The sequence below is a fragment of the Portunus trituberculatus genome, chromosome 24, assembly GCF_017591435.1.
Source record: "Portunus trituberculatus isolate SZX2019 chromosome 24, ASM1759143v1, whole genome shotgun sequence".
Lineage (NCBI taxonomy): Eukaryota > Metazoa > Arthropoda > Malacostraca > Decapoda > Portunidae > Portunus > Portunus trituberculatus.
The window spans coordinates 19409688-19429756 of NC_059278.1; the positions used below are offsets into that span (position 1 = coordinate 19409688).

Here is a 20069-nt window from a genome sequence, read left to right on the forward strand (position 1 = left end):
GATCTACTCAGCAGACGGTCTGGTTATTTACAGTAAATATTAATGCTTCCTATGCTGTAAAGAACTGCTTTGCGATCAGTTTTAACAGTAAAGTGCTCCATCTAGACTCAAAACTAAACACTAATCATTTAATAATTCATTAGAAGGGGCACAGTACATCACCTGCTCCTCAACACACACCACATCATAGGTCAGTGATATGATTACCCTGTGCTGTACTATCTGGTCACAAGCTTCTGGAAACATGGAATTGTCAGTATAAAAAATAAATAAATAAATAAAAACACCCGTCACCTGACAATACGGACTAAACATAAAACTCACCGACCCTACTAGATTTGGTGGACCTCAAAATGGGTTTCCTTTCCAAAGTATTGAGTATCAGAAGTACCTTGTTCTGGGGTGCAGCCAAGCACTCCTCTGTTCATTTTGCCTTTGAGGCACCACAACTGAGATGTACATCATTCAAATGAAAAAAAAATTCACATCCTTTAAGGGCTACCAAGTTTATTAAGGATTGGTGATGAAGCTGTTCTGACAAGAGGTGAGATTGCTAGGCTGGAGAAGGTTTAGTCCACATCCATGGGTTCCGGTGGATTATTTGGGGTCTGCTGCGGTTGCTGTTGTTGCTGCTGCTCTTCATCTACCTTGGGGCCATTAGACTGCTCTCCCTCAGCCTTCTTACCTCCCTCCTTATCTGCAGGTGGAGGCTCCTCAACCTGAAATGTGCAGGGAGTTTCCTCAATGTGTGTTTTGACTACTCTGATCCCCACACTCCACACATCATGGCTCATCACAATCTGTTAACTAAAATTCTACATGTTACATTATACAGGATTTTTTAAAACAGGAAATGTAAAAAGGGTATATCACTTACCTTAGGCTTAGGTTTGGGCTTATTCATTATAGGATTGACTAGGGCCTCAAAGGTGCCCTTCTCTGACAAGACCTGTGATGCAGTGACAGGCAAGTCATTATGAAGGGCAGTGGAGCTCACGAGGCCAAGGTGCTTGTCTACCCAGTCTTGTTTCTCTTCAATGGCCTTTTCAACCTGAAAATCAATGTTATGCATCTCAATAACTTGTACTCCGCAATTAATGTTATTCAAGGGTGGGAATGTCAACTGACAACTATTGTACTGCCTGTATTAAAAAGAGCCAAAATAACATGTACCACCAACAAAAAGCACACTGCATCTCCTACTGCTACCTCATTACTGTTAAACAAGTTACAATTACTTCAAGCAAAAATTTAAACTCTTTGCCCTTGAATAATGGATAAATCATAGAAATGTGAGACCATCTGTTACCTTTACAGCTATGAATGTTCATTAAAAAGTGACTGCATTGCATACAACTACTAATATCAGGTTATACATGGGGAGTATCTTGCAGAACAAACTTTTACTATTCATAAAATATACATTAATACAACTGTATGTTGATTTACCTTCTCCACTTGTGCAGCCTCAAGATGGTTGTACTTTTCATCTCCCTGCTTGAAGAGGTCAACAGCCTTACGTATCAACTGGACAGAGCCTGACAGAATCTCAAATGCCCTGGGAAGGTCGTCGCGTTCTCGTTTTCTGGTCTTGATGGGCTCTCCTTGTTTCTGTTGGAATTACCATCATACAGTTACGACTTCAAAGACAAGCATATTCCCTCAAATCTTAATGTGTTGCCAGAGCCTATGGTTATGGGCAGCAAGGAATCAATGGAAGAAATGTTCATGGACATTAATGCAACTTCAAGCAGACTAATTTACACATTAGTTGATGAAAACAGAAGTTCAAGTCTACAATCCTTACTTCCTATCATGTTACCAGTATTCCTTTATTATGATCAAAGTAAAAGTACAGTATAAGGTAATGGAGAGACAAAATCAGCACCTACCTTCAGATCTGCAAGCTTGTCCAAGTAGACTTGTTTTTTACAATCCTCACCCTCTTCATACAGCCAATTTTCTGTGTCCTCAAGCTGGATACTCAACTTATCTCTGTCAGCATCACTAATATACTTTTCTAGTTCGTCGTGGATCTTTCCCCGTATGTCATACACGTATTCTTCTACAGCATTCTGTAAAGAAAGTTGTATTATTCTATTTCAGTAGAATTACAAAAGGCTAACCATGTACATTCCTTCAAAGGTTCTTTTTAATGAGGGCAAACATTTGAATCACAGTATATAGATGTTTGTTCTAAGTTCCATGAATCAAATACAGTATATAATGGTAGCTAACCTTAGCATTAATTCTCTCATTTTCTAGTTTGTCAGCCTGCACCATCTGGGCTTCCCGCTCAACCAGAATGTTAAGATCATTGGGAGTGTGAGCCTTCACCACTTCCTTCACTGGCAGCTCAACTGTCTTCAGGCACTTCTTTCCTTTCTTCTCTCCACTTTCATTCTGAGCATGAATCAACAGCATGGTCAGGTATGCTAAGGGCTAAAAAAATTAATTGACATATCAGTAACACTTGATAAAACAACTATTACAGTCATAACAGATTGTAAGGTTGATGTCAGCCAGCCCTGTCAGTCTTTACAGATCAAGTACTGAGTATTGTAGTGTCGCCTCTATTAATACTGGAATGAGATCCATGGATGAACCCACTAGTAAAGTCAGCATGTACAATAGCATTTAAAGATACAGTCAGCAATGGTCATAGTCAATGATTACATCCTTAATACATGTCACATGTGGTCCATATTCAGAAACACTTTGCACTCACCACATTTTTCAAGGCCACAAAGATAATTAGCAGGGTTTTCAAGAGTGTTTCTCAAATTAATTATCTAGAAATCTTATCAATCTGCCTCTAGAACCATAAAAACTTTAAAAACTAGTGTAAATTTAGATAAAGCCTTTTGAAATATTGGAGGTGAAGCACAGAAGTGTTTGAGAATATGAGCAACAGAGTCATGGTGCTCCAGGCTGAGAGTACAAGCTAACATCATTATCAGCTACAGGTGAGGAGCAGCAGTGTGTGAAAGCATGAAACAGGCTAGGGTGCTGTACCTTTGCTGGTTGTGGTGTTTCTGGAGGCTTCTCTGTGTCCATCTTCTATAGATAAAGGAAAAGGAGGATGTACAATTAGTCAACAAGTAGAGATGTACCGATGCATCGGTATCGGCCCATTTTTTGGGTATCGGTATCGGTTTATTTTATGCCGATACTTCCGATACCTAAAAGGAATTTACTACTTAGTGATATATTCAATATAAGATATTGATGATACCAAATTAATATAATACGGCGTATTAAGTTTCCGTGGTGATTACCGTATGTCATAGAATACTGTTTTCTGTGGTAATAAGCCACCTCTAAATTGGACGTGTATGAAACGCGTATAGGCTGAATCCCGGCATTCTGTCACATGGTCGGTCATGAGTCACCACGCATTCTCACGACTCACTGTCTCTCAGTCAGACGCTGCTCCTCCACCCACACAAAGTTCACACAGGTGAAATGCTTAGGTTTTTGAACTATAATCTAAGAATGTCAAACTTCAGATATTGAGAATCCAATAAAATGATTTTTTTTTTTTTTTTTTTTTTACATTACAAGGGCACTGGCCAAGGGCAAACAAAGTGTTGGAAAAAAAAAATCCCGCTGGTTGCCAGGCCCTGTTAAGAGGAAGTAGAAAGAGAAAACAAAAAATCTAAAAGGAGGGTCCAGTTAACGTAAGAGGTGTCTTGACACTCCTCTTTGAAAGAGTTTAAGTCATAGGCAGGTGGAAATACAGACACAGGTAGAGAGTTCCAGAGTTTACCAGTGTAGGGAATGAAGGAGTGAAGATACTGGTTAACTCTTGCATTAGGAAGATGGACAGAATAGGGATGAGAAGAAGTAGAGAGTCTTGTGCAGCGAGGCCGCAGGAGGGGGAAGGCATGCAGTTAGCAAGTTCAGAAGAGCAGACAGCATGAAAACAGCGGTAGAAGACAGATAAAGATGCAACATTGCGGCGGTGACTTAAAGAATCAAGACAGTCAGTTAGAGGAGAAGAGTTGATAAGACGAAAAGCTTTAGATTCCACCTTGTTTAGTAAAGCTGTGTGTGGATCCCCCAGACATGAGAGCCATACTCCATACACGGGCGGATAAGGCCCTTGTACAGAGCAAGCAGCTGGGAGGGAGAGAAAATGGACGAAGACGCCATAGGACACCTAACTTCTTGGAAGCTGATTTAGCAAGAGTAGAGATGTGAAATTTCCAGTTTAGATTTTTAGTGAAGGATAGACCGAGTGTGTTTAATGTAGAGGAGAGGGAAGTTGAGTGTTATTGAAGAAGAGAGGATAGTTGTCTGGAAGGTTATGTCGAGTAGATAGTTGTAGAAATTGAGTTTTTGAGGCATTGAACAAAACCAGGTTTTCTCTGCCCCAATCAGAAACAAGTGAAAGATCAGAAGTTAGGCGTCCTATAGCATCTCGCCTTGAGTCATTTAATTGTTGTTGGGTTGGGCGTCTGTTGAACGCTGTTGAATAATGCAGGGTGGTATCATCAGCATAGGAGTGGATAGGGCATTGAGTCAGATTTAGGAGATCATTGATGAATAATAGAAAGAGAGTGGGTGATAGGACAGAACCCTGTGGAACACCACTGTTGATAGTTTTAGGGAAGAACAGTGACCGTCTACTACAGCAGCAATAGAACGATCGGAAAGGATTTGGTATATATATATATATATATATATATATATATATATATATATATATATATATATATATATATATATATATATATATATATATATATATATATATATATATATATATATATATATATATATATATATATATATATATATATATATATATATATATATATATATATATATATATATATATATATATATATATATATATATATATATATATTGTATATCAAATATTTTGTTGGATTCTCAATATCTGAAGTTTGACATTCTTAGATTATAGTTCAAAAACATATATATATATTATATATATATATATATATATATGCAAAATATATATATATATATATATATATATATATATATATATATATATATATATATATATATATATATATATATATATATATATATTTAGGCATTTTGCATTATTGTAAATAACAGCATATTCTTATTTGATTTATAATTAACAGTGCTAGTGCTAGCCTTTTCCAAGATATCATACTGGAATAGGTGGAAGCTCGAATTATATATGTATATTAATTTTAATGCAAGTTTAATTTTTGAGTTACTTGTGTTAACCTAAGGATGTAAAAATTCCATAACTAAGAAAGTAACGATTCTGTTTTGTAATCATGTGCATTGTGTATAATTTGTTGCATATTAATTATTTAAGATCATAGCAATACACTAGAAATTTAGAATAAACTAAACTTTTTCTATTTAATTGAAAAGATTAGGTGAAAGCTCATTTTTCTGAATTGGTCTACTAATGTCTAATGAATTAATATCAAAGGATGTCAGATTTAATTAAAGAGAAACATACACATCAAAATGAGTTTCTTTTACTAATATTTTGTGTCTGTTTTATTCTAATAATTTAAAAAATATTTTTGATCGCCAAAATATCGTCAATAAAATTAATAATGAAAATGCACAAGACCAAATGGTCGCTAAAGGAGTAAGAAGTAAGAATTTAAAATAACTGACAAGAATCAGAAGACTGAGAAGACATTCATTCAAATTACTGAGTAATTTACCTTTGCAAATGGCTTCAAAAAGCTTCTAGAATTGCTCCTATTTCACAAACGTTCTCAGGACTTACAAAGCCTCCCATCTGATAACGCTCGCCGTCCACCAACTCATCCTGGTGTCCAGTGCAGTAATCACTATAAGTAGTAGTATCGGTATCGGTAGTATCGGTATCGGCCCAATTGGGTGGTATCGGAATCGGCCTAAATTTTGTTATCGGTACATCTCTATCAACAAGCAATTACCTACTAAGCTAGAGGCAATAGGCTTCCCTTTGGAATAATACTATAAATGCAAACTACTAGGCCTTCTTTATGTTAGGGAATACAAATAAGCTATCTGAATGTAATGTAACACCTTAATATCCATACTGTAAGCTAATTAGAGTCCCATGAAAGCATAACTTAACAGACTAGCATCTTAATAACTGTTTAGAGCTTAAAAGTATGTCATTTCTAGGCCTATACCAATTTGTTGATTAGATCTTGATGAAAGCATCAGCTGTTTTAGATCTGAAGATGCAAAATTTTTCCAAGGCTTGCCATCATTTTTAGTTCGTCAGTATTGTTAATGTACAAATCTTACTTCTTGCTGGCCACCCTCCTCAGGTGGGGCCTGGTTCTCAGATGGCGCCTCCTGGGAGTCATTAGGTCCATCAGCGGCAGGAGCCTTGATAGACACAAAACATAATCATCATTTTGCAAAAGCTCAACACCCTAGTCCCAACACTCCTACACTGTGTCCTTCCCTCAAGTGTTCTTTCCTCCATGACAAAAAATTACTGTATTTGATGGCTTATATATAAGATGTACCTCAGATTGGGCAGATATAGAAAAAAAAAAAAAAAAAAAAAAAAAGGATAAATAGGTAGGTTTAAACTCTGAATATAAACCAAAGACATCACATTTGAAGCCTTCTCTTATTAGGTGTGTGTGTGTGTGTGTGTGTGTGTGTGTGTGTGTGTGTGTGTGTGTGTGTGTGTGTGTGTGTGTGTGTGTGTGTGTGTGTAGCAAGGTTCATTTAGAGACTTTTTTTTTTTAAATGTCTACCTTACAAGCCATCAAATCCAGTACTTATCATTTCTCAACATATAGTTCACATGTGACACAATCCTCTCTTACCTTGTCTGTCTTATCTTCAGTTTCCATGGTCTCTTGGGGCTCCTCCACAGTCTCCTTCTTCTCTGTGAGGGAGGCCGAGGCAATGGTGAACAGTCCGTGAAGGTTGACTCGAACTTTCACCTTAACCTGTGTGGAGATTCAGAGATTATCTTTAGGTAATAAAGCTTTTCATTCACTTATCTGCAAGAATACTGAATGGAGTAAAGGAGATAAAGGTTCCAATGCAGTTTCCTTACCTTCTGGCATTCTCCTTCAGGCCCAGGGTTGACATTCTCAATGGTGTAGTGACCAATGATGGGGTCAGGGAAAATGGATGGCTGGGTGTACTGGGCCTGGAGGGTGAAGGGCTCCCTCCTGAAGAAGGTCAACATCTTTGAGAATGGTACCTGAAACAAAACTTGTGATTTTAGGTACCTTTCATGAATAAAAGCCAAAGGAAAAAAAACTTTTACTGTAGTTCTACATATTAAAGAAGCTAAAAAACTAGAAAATCACAATTGTCTGAGGAAGGATAAAAGTAAAACTGAAAGTTGCAAGGAAAATGTATGGAGTCTTGAGCTAGCAGGGACTCTTCTACTGAGAACACCTATGTGTAGCAAGAGTAGACTGAACCAGAAGACACAACAGCTGCAAAAAGACCATTCACCTGATGGTTCTTGGGGAAGACTTCCATATCTGCCTCCTGTCCTGACTCATCTTGCCACACCAGCTGGATGCTGTATGGCTGCACATCTGTTATGGAAAACTCCCGAACCTGCACATGGGTAGAAAAGTTTGTCATAGTTGTAAAGATCTTGACCCACCTTCCATCAGAATAACACCCACACACAATACTGATATCTGCATTAACAAGTCACACCAATGCTTGAGTTACAAAAGGGTGACAGTAGTGGTTACCTTGAAGGCCGGGGACAGCATAGCACACTGGAGAGCACAACCCCTGGCCACAGCTTCATCCTGGTTGAGTGTGGTGGAGGGAATCTTCTTGAACACCTTTTCTATGAGATGCTTGATGGAAGGAACGCGAGTGGAGCCTCCGACAATCTCTACACTGGTGATGTCATCCACTTTAAGATTAGAGTCGGAGAGACACTGCTGCAGGGTAGTCTCAACACGCCTTAGTATGTGGGAACTCATCTCTTCCACGCTGGTTCTGTGTGAGATTTCCTTACATATTTATCTAGATCACTGATGTCATATTAGATGTTAATACATCTTGATCTCATGCTTGTAGGTCAAACTACAATTCACAAAGACACTATAGCCTTATAATTTGTTAGCCAATTCATTTTGACATCCATATTTCACAGAGCAAGTGAATAATAAGCAGCATGACCTTGGGGTACATCATTAGAAATTAAGGAGAATATAGTTGCATTGAAAATGTTGATGTAATTGTCATAATAATGATGAGGATGAATGTTCTCCAGACAGATATCTCATTTTCTTACCTGTTGAGTTTTCCACTAACATCTTTGTCATCCATGAAGCATTCAATGTTGATTGGAAGATCTGTGGAATTGGCCGACATCTGTTTCTTCAACTTCTCCACCTCAGAGCACAAGCGCACCCAAGCCCGGGGGTTGCTAGAGGCATCAATCTGTAGAGGGAACACTCTCCTGAGTCACAATTCTATGGAAATGAGCACAGAGCCAATACACACACGCAAACACTAAGCCTTCATTCCACCTGGGGTTGTGTGCATCATCTTACCTTGTATCTAGATTTAAATTCGTTGGCAAAATGTTGGGCCATAAGGCGATCAAAGTCCCGCCCTCCAAGATTAGAGTCGGCAGCTGTGGCCAACATCTTGAGCTTTCCCTTGTTGAATGCTACAGCACACACCTGGAAGAGAGATATTCAATAATGCAAACCTCATCCATGTTATATTTATCACCAGTACCCAGAAATAAGCTATATTACTCAACATAAAACTAGCTTATTTTAGATGAATCGTACAGGTCAATGTCATTAGCCTTGTGGTACGTTCTGCATTCATTCATTATCTCCAAATTACTGCCAGCCATGACTTCTAATGCAATCAGTCACAACATGTAGCAAAACCAAGTCTCAAAGTTATCATTAGACAAGAGTTTACAACATTATTTCACTCACCTGAATATTGGCAGCACCACAGTCCACAAACACCACATTCCTGGGCTTCTCCTCAGGTGCTGGCAAGTCTTGCTTATAAATACCATAGCAGAGGGCAACAGCAGTGGTCTCATTGAGAAGACGGAGCACATTAAGGCCAGCAGTGATGGCTGCATCCAGCAGAGCCCTTCGTTCTGCATCCGTGAAGTAGACAGGTACCTGCAGCAACATTTTTATTAGGAGAATTGTGCACTGTGCTAAGTGTTGTGTTGATCAATAACCCAATGAGTGTTTCATAGATTCAATTCTAATTACAATAAGAATACTGACAGTATAATGCTAAAGTTGTACCATAACCACATTAACATACTAAACATTCCTTCTCTTCTGAATTGCTCCTTGTAAGATTATTACAGATGAGAGAGAGAGAGAGAGAGAGAGAGAGAGAGAGAGAGAGAGAGAGAGAGAGAGAGAGAGAGAGAGAGAGAGAGAGAGAGACTATATTGACCAGAATACAGCCTATGACAACAAGTAGCAATAACCATAACAGCTCAACACTCACCCCAATCACTACATCGTTGACCTTGATGCCAAGAGCTTGTTCCGCCGTGTGCTTGAGCTTGGTGAAGAGCATGGCAGTCACCTGGACCGGTGTGAAGGTGTGCTCCTCATTCAGATAGCGCACCACAATGCCCACGCCTCTATCCGGCAACTCTACAGTTCGGTATGGTAAGATAGACACCTCATTTTGGATCTTTGGATCTCTGGAACATAAAACCCCATGTTAGCAAATCATTCTTCAATAGCAACGAGTGATGTGTAGCGTGTATGACTATGAAAGGGTCTATAGGTGGTAAGGTTAAGCTGTGTTCATTCCCAGTCAAGGAGTCTCCAGTGCCCTCCTTTCAATATGTCAAATACAAACATGCATTTGTCAAGGAGTCCCCAGTTCCCTTCTTTCTCAATTCAGTCTGTCAAATACAATCATGCACTTATATCCTTTTAGCAGCCAATACTGTTCTTAATCCCTGAAGCTTGTACAGTATACAAAGAAATGTTTTAATGTTCACCGTCTCCATCCAAAGGTGAAGAAAGTTTCCAGATATGAAGGACATTCAAGTGGTAAAAGTGAAGTCATCTGCTCACAAAACAGCAAAATAAAATCACTCTGATGCAAGGCTAGAGGAGTTAGCTTGGGAAATAACAAATATGGCAGCTCAAAATATCACCCATTACTGAAACTACACTGGGAATGTACAGTTTGTTTGCTGTTTTTCTTCAAATGACCAGCAGCACACACCATGAGGCAATCCTACCACTGCAACACTGACAATTGTAAGGAAGGGAGAGTGAGCACACCACCATTCCCTCTGTTGTTGCTGCTGCTGCTTACCTAAAGTGACGGCCCAATAACCTCTTGAAGCCATGGAGGGTGTTCTTCATGTTTGTGGTCATCTGGTTCTTGGCCGCCACGCCAAGGATACGGTTCTTCTCCCCAAAGGCAACACATGACCTGCAAGAGAAGGCATCAGTGAATCCATGGTGGTGGTGATCGTGATCGTGATCGTGATGATGATGATGATGGTGGTGGTGGTGGTAGTGGTGGTGGTAATAAAGGTTTTTAGTACTTGTGAACTTCATCATCCTAGTAACAGCATCAGGTCACAAGTTCATTATATAAGGAGGGACTAAGAAAAAAAACATTACGGATCAACTTTCATAGCCTGAGTCTGTCCAAGCTAAAAATATTTTTGTACTCATCTTAAAATTAAAGCCCTCTCTCTCTCTCTCTCTCTCTCTCTCTCTCTCTCTCTCTCTCTCTGATGCCCACACAAAGCAATCATTTAAACATTAAAAGATAAACTTATCAGCTGACTCCCGCCTCGTGTTCTAATTATAGCATTATAATGGGCAAAACTAATCCACGAGATGCTAGAACACACACACACACACACACACACACACCAACGATGCCACATAACACAGGAGCGAGGTAAGTTCCCCAAGTGTTGATTTTAGCCACTATTAATCCCGCCACATCTACGGGGAGGGATAAATTTGGCAAGACACACCAGGCACCTCTTCCTTATTTAGTGTCACCTGCCCCTCTCAACCTCTGCAACTTTCTCCCCTTGTACAGCTCTTTCATCCCCCACCCACTAACGCATGTGTACTATGATGGCAGACGCACGCTGGGTCGGGAGGTCATCACTCACCTGCTGCCATAACACGTGTGCTGGTGCTCTGATTACAACCTCACGTGCATCACTACCTGAACAGCATCTACAAGCGGTACACAAGTAATAGTAAATAAACCACTTGTCTCCTCTACCTTCACTCAAGTTGGAAAGGGTCAGGGAGTTTGGTTGGTTTATTTCAGTCCCTCTTGCATCATGGAAATGCAAAGAAAGCAGAATGAAAGCCTTGAGTAATACCACCTGCGCTTGCAAAAACTTTCTAGATGCTTCAGAATATGGGTAGGTGGCAACTCTTAAGACGGTGAGTCAGAGGTATTTGTGAAAGGTCCAACCCCGTGCAGGGTGTATTACTTCTTACAACCGGTATCTGACTAAAAATCCGTCTCCCACCCCACTACTACTACTACTACTACTACTGCCACCCGCCGGCACTATTACATCATAGTAACATTCTCTCTCTCTCTCTGATTCACTAGGGTGCAAGTCAGCTGTCTTCAACTTATCACGCACGAGAAACAAACGCACACTTCGGTCAAGTTGTTTATATTTTCATTTGCTAATGTAATCACAACCTTCTTCTCGCCTACCCCCGCCCCCCTCGTTCCTTCACAACACTCCCCGCTGTCTGGCCCGGAGGCTGACAAATGCCACACATACTACACCTCCATCGCCGCCTTCCTGATCCCTTCCCGCCCCAGCCTTGCCCCAGCCCTCTCTCCCCGCATCGCTGCTTTTGCCGACCCGACCCGTGCCTTGCGACGCTACATATCACTCACCTATGATTACTACACACACACACACACACACACACGAAAGAGGAAGGAAACAGTGTATTTATTATAAGGAGTGTTGTGTGCAAGCAATATTCGCAAATGTTATACAGGACATTATAATTTTCATAGAAGTAAAGCTTGATTCTATCCCGTGAAAAATATGATGCTCTCTCTCTCTCTCTCTCTCTCTCTCTCTCTCTCTCTCTCTCTCTTATCTTGACTGCGTACAGGCAGCGATAATAATGGGCGTGAATGTCCTAACTACTGACAAAGGGGGATCTAATCGCTTGAAGTTAGTGTCAAGTGTGCCGCGGCGGTGAATGGAGAGCTGGACGAGGCGGATGTTGGCAGACACTGGGCTACCTTACACATAACACTTCACATCCTTGCCCACAGTCCCGTAATAATGATGCGAGGGCGGAATGAGAAGGATGATGGAGGTAGAGATAGGTTGGCCGCGTGAGTCAGCATCTGAGTGGTCGTGACGTCACCTCAATACCACTACCACCACCGCCGCGACCACTCTCAAGTTCTAACCTTGTTTGGCTAACCAGTCCAGATCCTTTAACCTAGCTGTCTCCCCTCCTTAACCCTAGCCAACGTGCCACCACCCTCAATTCACTGGCTAATGAGAGAGCGACGCGACAGATAAAAAGATGAACGTGATTATACAAACATTTATGAGTGTTCTGTATTCAGAAAGGCTTTGCTCTCACTAAAACTATTTTCAGACCACAAAGATGATTAGCCGGGTTTTCAGGAATGTTATTTTTCCAGTTAATAATATAGAAATCTTGTCAATCTGCTTCTAGGATCTTAGACACCTTAAAAAAAAAAAAAACGCGTGTAAATTCAAATAAAGCCTTTTGAAATAGCGGCCAGTTCTTACGTAACATCTCAATGGGTCACTCATAATGAACGAGATGGACCAGCACACGCAGAGAAGACCATGCTAACTCGTGTGGCTACAGACGCCTTGATGTCTGCCAGTGAAAAACGCCCCCTAATGTAACAGTCTCGTCCACCAGCTTAGCCGCTCAACCCTGCCAGATGCGTATTGTCTACATGCGTGTGTGTTTTTGTTTTCATCGCCTACGTTAAGAGAACGCATATATTTTACATTAAGCGCGCCCCTCTCACTTCGTCTGGTGAAGGTGAAAACCCACGCGAGGGCCACAACCCAATCTGGCCTTCTCAATGTTGGTGACCCTGCCGCTATCCTCCGCTCTCCGCCCACCTACACGCCGCCAAACACCACCATCGTTCATCAGCCCTGCCCTCGAAACTCGCTCCGAAACAGATAGACGTATACATGTGTGTGTGTGTGTGTGTGTGTGTGTGTGTGTGTGTGTGTGTGTGTGTGGGCGTAAACGGAGACCACGGGAACTACTACTACTACTACTACTACTACTACTACTATGACAAATAATAATAATAATAATAATAACAACAACAACAACAACAATAATAATAATAATAATAATAATAATGATAATAATAAAGTAATAAAATGTAACGATAACTTTGAGATAAGAGTAGTGCCTCGCAACCCTTCAATTAATCAAGTGTAAATCAATATGTTAAAATCACATCTCATTATGCAACCAATCCATATCTACGCTCTAGTCTGTGCACCAGCCTCACCCTGGTCTGATGTGATGCAGTGAGACACCTATCGCTATATAATGCCAGCAGGTGAATCCCACAGTCATTAGTATGCAGAGTGAAAACCAGCAATATCATACAGAGCCAATGTTGCTGACGTGGACACTGTCACCTATGCCACATTACCATGCATGGAGGACTTGTTCACTCCCACCACTGCTGCACCATAACACTCCCTGCTTTAGTTAGTCACCATTCCTACCACTGCCCATGTTCTGAGACTTAGTACACTGTCACCTCCACCACGTTACTATGCAAGGAACAAGACAGATGAAGTCCTACCAACTAATGCAGCACAGCACACCAATCATGTTCTGTACTTCATGAGAATTCACCTCCTAGCATTTCTACCACAGACAACTTTCAGCACTGGCAGGGACACAGTAGGTGAGGCATGTCTCTGCTTAATTAAGAGACACATCACCCTCACACCTTCCATGTACTACCAACAAGTATGGGATGTTACTCCACCTCAGATCTCTTAATACCAACTGCCACGTGGCCTCACTAAACTGTTTACGGGTGTGTTTGTGTGCATAAATAAACAAATAAATAAAAGTGACTCTGCAATTTGGCCAGGTTGCCAAGTAGTGATAAAACAAAGCTTTGAACTCAAACAGATGCACCAGCAGTATTTTTACCACACTAGTGTAGGCATTGTGACAGCTTGGAGCTATATCATTCCATCTGGCCCACAAGGGAAAGCACACCGCCTGCCACCCAACCTCCTCCCGCCCACTCACCACCCAACATGTTCACAGATTGCACCAACTTTCACTTGCTTATCAAACACAAGCCACACTCTTATCTCCATCCTTCCCTCTGTGGTCAGTAGTTCCATGCTTTCATTCATTCATTATGTAATTCACAGCATCAGATCCAACAGAGATAAAACCAAGCTGTCTTCCTCAGTGTGAGGCACAGTGCTCAGCCACAACTGACTGACAAGTCTAAACAAATCTTTTCTTAGATGCTTCTGTCACTACTACAGCTCCTCAGCTAAGCCTCTTCACTTCATTCTTTCCTCTAAACATGCCTTAGAGTTACAAATTGCTACACTTACTTTTAAATCTTAAACACCATGTTCTACATTACATCATAGATAATATATAATTGCAATCAGCACCCTTAAATTTTGCTTACAGAATCTTTCAAAAACAGCACAAGATTTTAAGAAAGCCTCAATTAAGATGACAAGTGCAATTTGTTTCCTCTCCACTCTTGTTTACAGAACCTCTCAAAACAGCACATGATTCTATGAAAGCCTAAAAGTGTCTCCTCTTCACTTCCCCTTACATGAGCTCTTTATAAAGCATGAGATTCTGGGAAGGCCTAAACCTGCTGTTTCCCTATTCATGTGACCACTACCAAGGTGATAGTGACAGGATACCAAAGGGATTTAAAACCAGACAAATGGACATTGGAATTTCACCTGTATAAGAAAACACTCTTCATGGGCTTCCTGTACCTAGGGTCTCTATGTGTTCCCTTTAATGCTACAGTAATGCCATTTGACCAATACCTGACATTGGGCAAAGACAGGACAATGCAAGGAAATCATATGACAAACTATCAAATTTGATGCCTGGATGACTTTAACATCACAAGAAGGGAAAGATCTAGTGGGTATAATATATGCTAGGGTGACACTTCCCTGCTCCTTGGTTTCCTTCTCCAGTGGCATATGAAGTAATAAAAACAATGACCATTTTGATGTGTAGTAATGGTATTCTCATGAAGTAGTCTGGGATGGCAAGAAAGAGGCTGAAGGAGAACACGAGTTTTATGATGTAGAGAAAAGCAGAAAGAAGGAGCTTCACTATTTTCTCCCCTTAGAGAAGATACATCACTGGTGCATCCTGTATCTTATGAAATGATTACCACATAGTACTCTCCTACATATATGACCCATATCTGTGCTCTATCTTATCTCACACCACTGATCTAAAGCCTTATCTTAACACATGGCTTTTACTCTAATGGGAAAGCAACGCTGCCAACACAGTAAGGAACGATGTGATGGCAAATTAACACAGCAAACACAGTAAGAGAGCAATGTAACAGCAAAGAAACACTAAGGTGAAAGTTTAGCATCTACATTTAAATCTACCCTTCTATCAGTGACTCTTACAAATGCCTTCCTTATTCTATGCTATCCTCTTGCTATCCCCCTCAGCCATGTCACCTGGTACCCTCAGAATATGCAATGAATGAAAGTCCTATAACTGTAGCTACTATTGGTTGGGTTCATGACAAGTTCATTTTCTCCCAGTCCCTTGTATGGAAGCTTCCTGAGGATCTGCGTTGTTTTAATTTCTCGAGAGGAAGAGTTCATTTCCTTTAATCTACTTGGTGGTGGGAGTGTCTTACAAGTTTATATGCTTTAAGATCCCTTCACATGAGTTCCCAGCTTTGTTTTAATCAGATGGATGCTTTCTGAAGGTTCACATCCTGGGTACATCAATATGGACACTTCTAAATGATAAAAGATGCCTCAAACTGAATATAATGATTACAAAACACCACTCAATCTACAAGACACCCCAAGACATGCCTATATGTTACTATAAAGGGTTCCTAGAGGTCAATGTCCTATACACTTGAGACAGACACTTCTGCATGACAAAAGACAACATAAAAAGGAAAATAATGACAACAGAACACCACTCAGCCAGCACAAGACACCTCATGATATCCCTGTATTAATAAGATGAAGGTTTTCTAGAGGTTCATGTCCTACACACCTGGGGATGACACTTCACAACTCAGGTGGGAGAGAGAGAGAGAGAGAGAGAGAGAGAGAGAGAGAGAGAGAGAGAGAGAGAGAGAGAGAGCCCAAAGATATGAATAGTTTGAGCTAATCCTCTTCCTTATTACAAGTATGAGAAGTGAAAGGCTGACTCCATCATGTTGTGGGTAGAGATAGATAGATAGATAGATATAGGTAGATATAGATTAATAGATAGATAGATGGATGGAGAGATAACTGTACATGAAGATAATGGAGAAAGAATGGTGTTAAGAGTGATGTGCAGACTGAATTTAAGCTTTCCCTCACTTCATTAACTATTCCCAGCAGCCAGGTAAGCTACAGACTCCATGGCATCTGCACCATTTATGTACCACCTGGCAGGCACAAGACAGGTGGGAGTGTGGGTGTGCATGACTGCCCTGCCCTTACTTACTCTCACACACACACACACACACACACACTATACTATACTGGCAATGATGGTATAGGTGACATGAAATAGTAGCATGAATAGGTAAAAGATAGTAGGTAGCAGGTAGTCACACACACACACACACACACACACACACACACACACACACACACACACACACACACAGTTATATCTTAAACTATAGCACGTAAGAATAACTATATCAATAATCAAAATTAAGAGCACTTTAGGCAGGAAACTATGGTAACGGGTACAGGTGTGTCAAACTGCTTTCCCTCACCACCACCACCAGCACCATCGCATCACATAAGCAAAATAAACATGACACACAAGACAGATTTAAACTATGCATAAACATACTATTAATATCCCCACTACTATATATAACATTAAAAAACATAAAACACGAAATTAACTCACAGCAAAATATACAAGATCGGCTGACTTCGCCCACGTTACTTATCAGCAAACGAATGTACTGAGTGGGTGGAATTAATACAATAACCGGTCGTAAGTATCTCAGGTATCTATTATTATGCAATGTTCCAGTACCTTCCACCGGGTGACCATGTGGGGGGGAGCAGGAAGTGACAATCGATCACGGTTACGCAGGGAAATGGAAATAAAACAGTAATAAGTAACCACTGGGGGGATTACCGATACTGAGACGGCGACTGTTTTCACGAAGCGACACAAAACACGAATTGATGAAGGGGGAGGAAGCGAGGCGAGAGTAGTGTTGTCTGCATGCACCACCCTCTCTCTCTCTCTCTCTCTGAATAACATAACTTCCCTGCATATCTCCACCTTCGATAGCTCTACTTTATAAACACAAACATACGGGTCAGAGTACAGCGACGCATCTCCATGTATACATCTTGCCAAATATTATCCGTATCAACGTTGCATCACGGAAACAAAACGGCGCTGAGGGAATTCCCGGACCAACAACAGACGGAATCACGCAATCACTATTCACCAACGGAGTAAGGAGGACGGTCAAGAAGTAGCCACACGGTGGTTTGAGGATACGACTAAGAGCGTAACTGGAATGAAGTGGATTTGGCTCACGAGTTTGGGGATACACACACACACACACACACACATACACACACGAATAAGTAATACTAGGAAAAGTTATACTAATTGTAATCTGACAAATGTACCACACGAAACTATGAATGATAAAAAAAAAAAAAAAAAAAAATAGCAAGGAAACGGAAAAGAATGATCACCAGAACACAACGTAGTAAACAGCAGCATTCCATGACCTATTAAGGTAATCACGTGACCTATTACATATATGGGCTAGTAAACAGTACATCCCTGGCCTTAAATAGAGCACAGCAATGACGTGTGTTACTGCAATCAGGCTAGTAAATACAGGGAGTCTTAAAAATCAACCAGGAGCGTTAAATAGCCACTTAAGACCCATTCCACATCGGGTAGGTATCTGTGAACCACTAAGTAGTGTTGTGCAGTGGACTTACGGGGTGGAGCGCAGACTGTAATCATTAGCAATGGTCTCAATGCCGCCCTGTCTGGCCACGGCGATGTAACACCCGTCTGTCCCGAAGTCAATGCCAATCACCGACATCTTTCCTCGTGCCTGTTTCTACCCTAGGAGTGGTCGCTGCGGAGTCCGGGAGAGGCTACGGACAGACGTGTTGCTGAGGACACTTCCCAAAGCACACTGCTCAACCTCTCTCTGTTCACTCTCCCTCACTCGCCGCTCATGACACACTGACGAAATTTCTAGAGGACACGCTGGTGCACGAGGCCGGTGAGGCTCAACCACTAGCTGCCCTCGGCGCACACCAACCTTTTATATTTTCTTTTCTGTACGTGTGTGTGGAGGCTTTTATTATTTCTTAACATTTTAACTGTTCTCATATATCTACATGATCTACGTAATGTTTGTTTGTAGCTCTCTTAAGCACTTATTAATGCATGCCAGTCACAGATCAAGTGGTACCTATACGTATCTTACATGGATTTTTGTTTTCTTAACTTCTACATACTTTTACTTTCTATGTTATTATTATATCTTTGTTATATCTTTTTATAAGATAACTAAACATCTTAGATTGTAAAACTAGCTATCCATCAATTAGGAAGAACAGAGAAATATTTTTTTCCAGAAATTTCTACGGTTTCCTACATCCTTCTAGTAAATACCAGAAGGCCGTGGACAAGCTGATGAAATAATTATATGGTTTGATCTATTTATTCCAGGTCCACAGAGAGAGGAAAAAAAAAAAAGACCAGCAGAACACGCCTACTTCCTTAGGTATTATCAAATAAAGCATATATGCAATAAAATATAGATGTGGTAGTACAGTAAGAGTTGCAAGGATGTGAGATCGAGATATTTAATTGGATAAGACATTTCGTTATGATCTCTACCCTTGAACGATTAGTAGTAGTGCTAGAACAAAAACACACCATCTGTATCAATTCTGTTTATTACAAAATCGCAAATCAATATTCGTAGCCAACGATCGAGCGATATATACTTTAAAGTCTCGGAGTTAGTGGAACATGATAAAAGTATGATCTTTTCCTTGTCTTTTGACATATTACTGCGGCTCTTCTATATACATATCAAATACATATTTTTGCACACGCGGACAATAAAGGAAGTGGCTCAAAAAGCTACGGATCCGAGGGAAAATATTTGCTCGATCTATCCCTGAAACCATACATCTCTCCTTGGATCCTTCAGGAAATAAAATACGGTATATAGATTCCCTTGCGCTTAAGATATAATTTATTATTCCTTCTGATTGGAAACGTATGTACGTACCTATTATACATCATAGTTTATGAGCCAAGATAAAGGAAGTTTTATTTTTTTTTTTCATTTGAGATGAGTTCTTCCATTCATTATCATTGTTTTATCAGCACAATAAAGTTATCAATCAGTCAATCAATCAGCCAATCTTCCTTATGCACAAGGCAAAAAAAAAAAAAAAAAAAGATAAATAAGAATAAAACAAGTATATAATAATATTTTTAGACTCCTTCACTTGGCTAATATTCGAAAACAAGTCTCTCTCTCTCTCTCTCTCTCTCTCTCTCTCTCTCTCTCTCTCTCTCTCTCTCTCTCGTATGCTATCCGAGTTACGTGTAAAAGTAATAATAATGATATTGCCAAAAGGTGCTTCCTGTACAGATTTTTAAGTTTTCCTTTTTTGCATTCCCTAGCTTTTTTTTCGTTAATTTCTTTGCTCTCGCCTGAACTCCCTGCATGCAAAATAAATAAAGGAAGGAAGGAAGGACCAGGTAATAACAGTGTTCGCTCCCTTCCCTTTAATTCACTGAAAACTTCAGAACGAGTCTACCTTTTGG

At 40.4% G+C, this 20069-nt stretch overlaps 1 protein-coding gene across 2 annotated transcripts; it reads right to left on the reverse strand.

The window, feature by feature from the left end:
• Positions 1–490: 490 nt before the first annotated feature.
• On the reverse strand, positions 491–18486 carry LOC123508133 (heat shock 70 kDa protein 4-like). Of its 2 annotated transcripts, XM_045261636.1 has the most exons (17): positions 18209–18485; positions 10291–10410; positions 9460–9661; positions 8919–9116; positions 8517–8648; positions 8255–8403; positions 7701–7956; positions 7450–7557; positions 7040–7189; positions 6804–6929; positions 6268–6351; positions 3016–3060; positions 2239–2403; positions 1893–2075; positions 1450–1611; positions 878–1051; positions 491–719 (listed from the first exon to the last, which is right to left on the reverse strand). In XM_045261636.1, the coding sequence occupies exons 1-17, from the start codon at positions 18313–18315 to the stop codon at positions 570–572; spliced, it is 2511 nt and encodes an 836-aa protein (XP_045117571.1). In that variant the 5' UTR covers positions 18316–18485; the 3' UTR covers positions 491–569. The 2 variants fall into 2 exon arrangements, with proteins under 2 accessions (XP_045117571.1, XP_045117572.1); XM_045261637.1 differs by lacking the exon at positions 3016–3060 and having other exon boundaries at positions 18209–18486.
• Positions 18487–20069: the final 1583 nt, after the last annotated feature.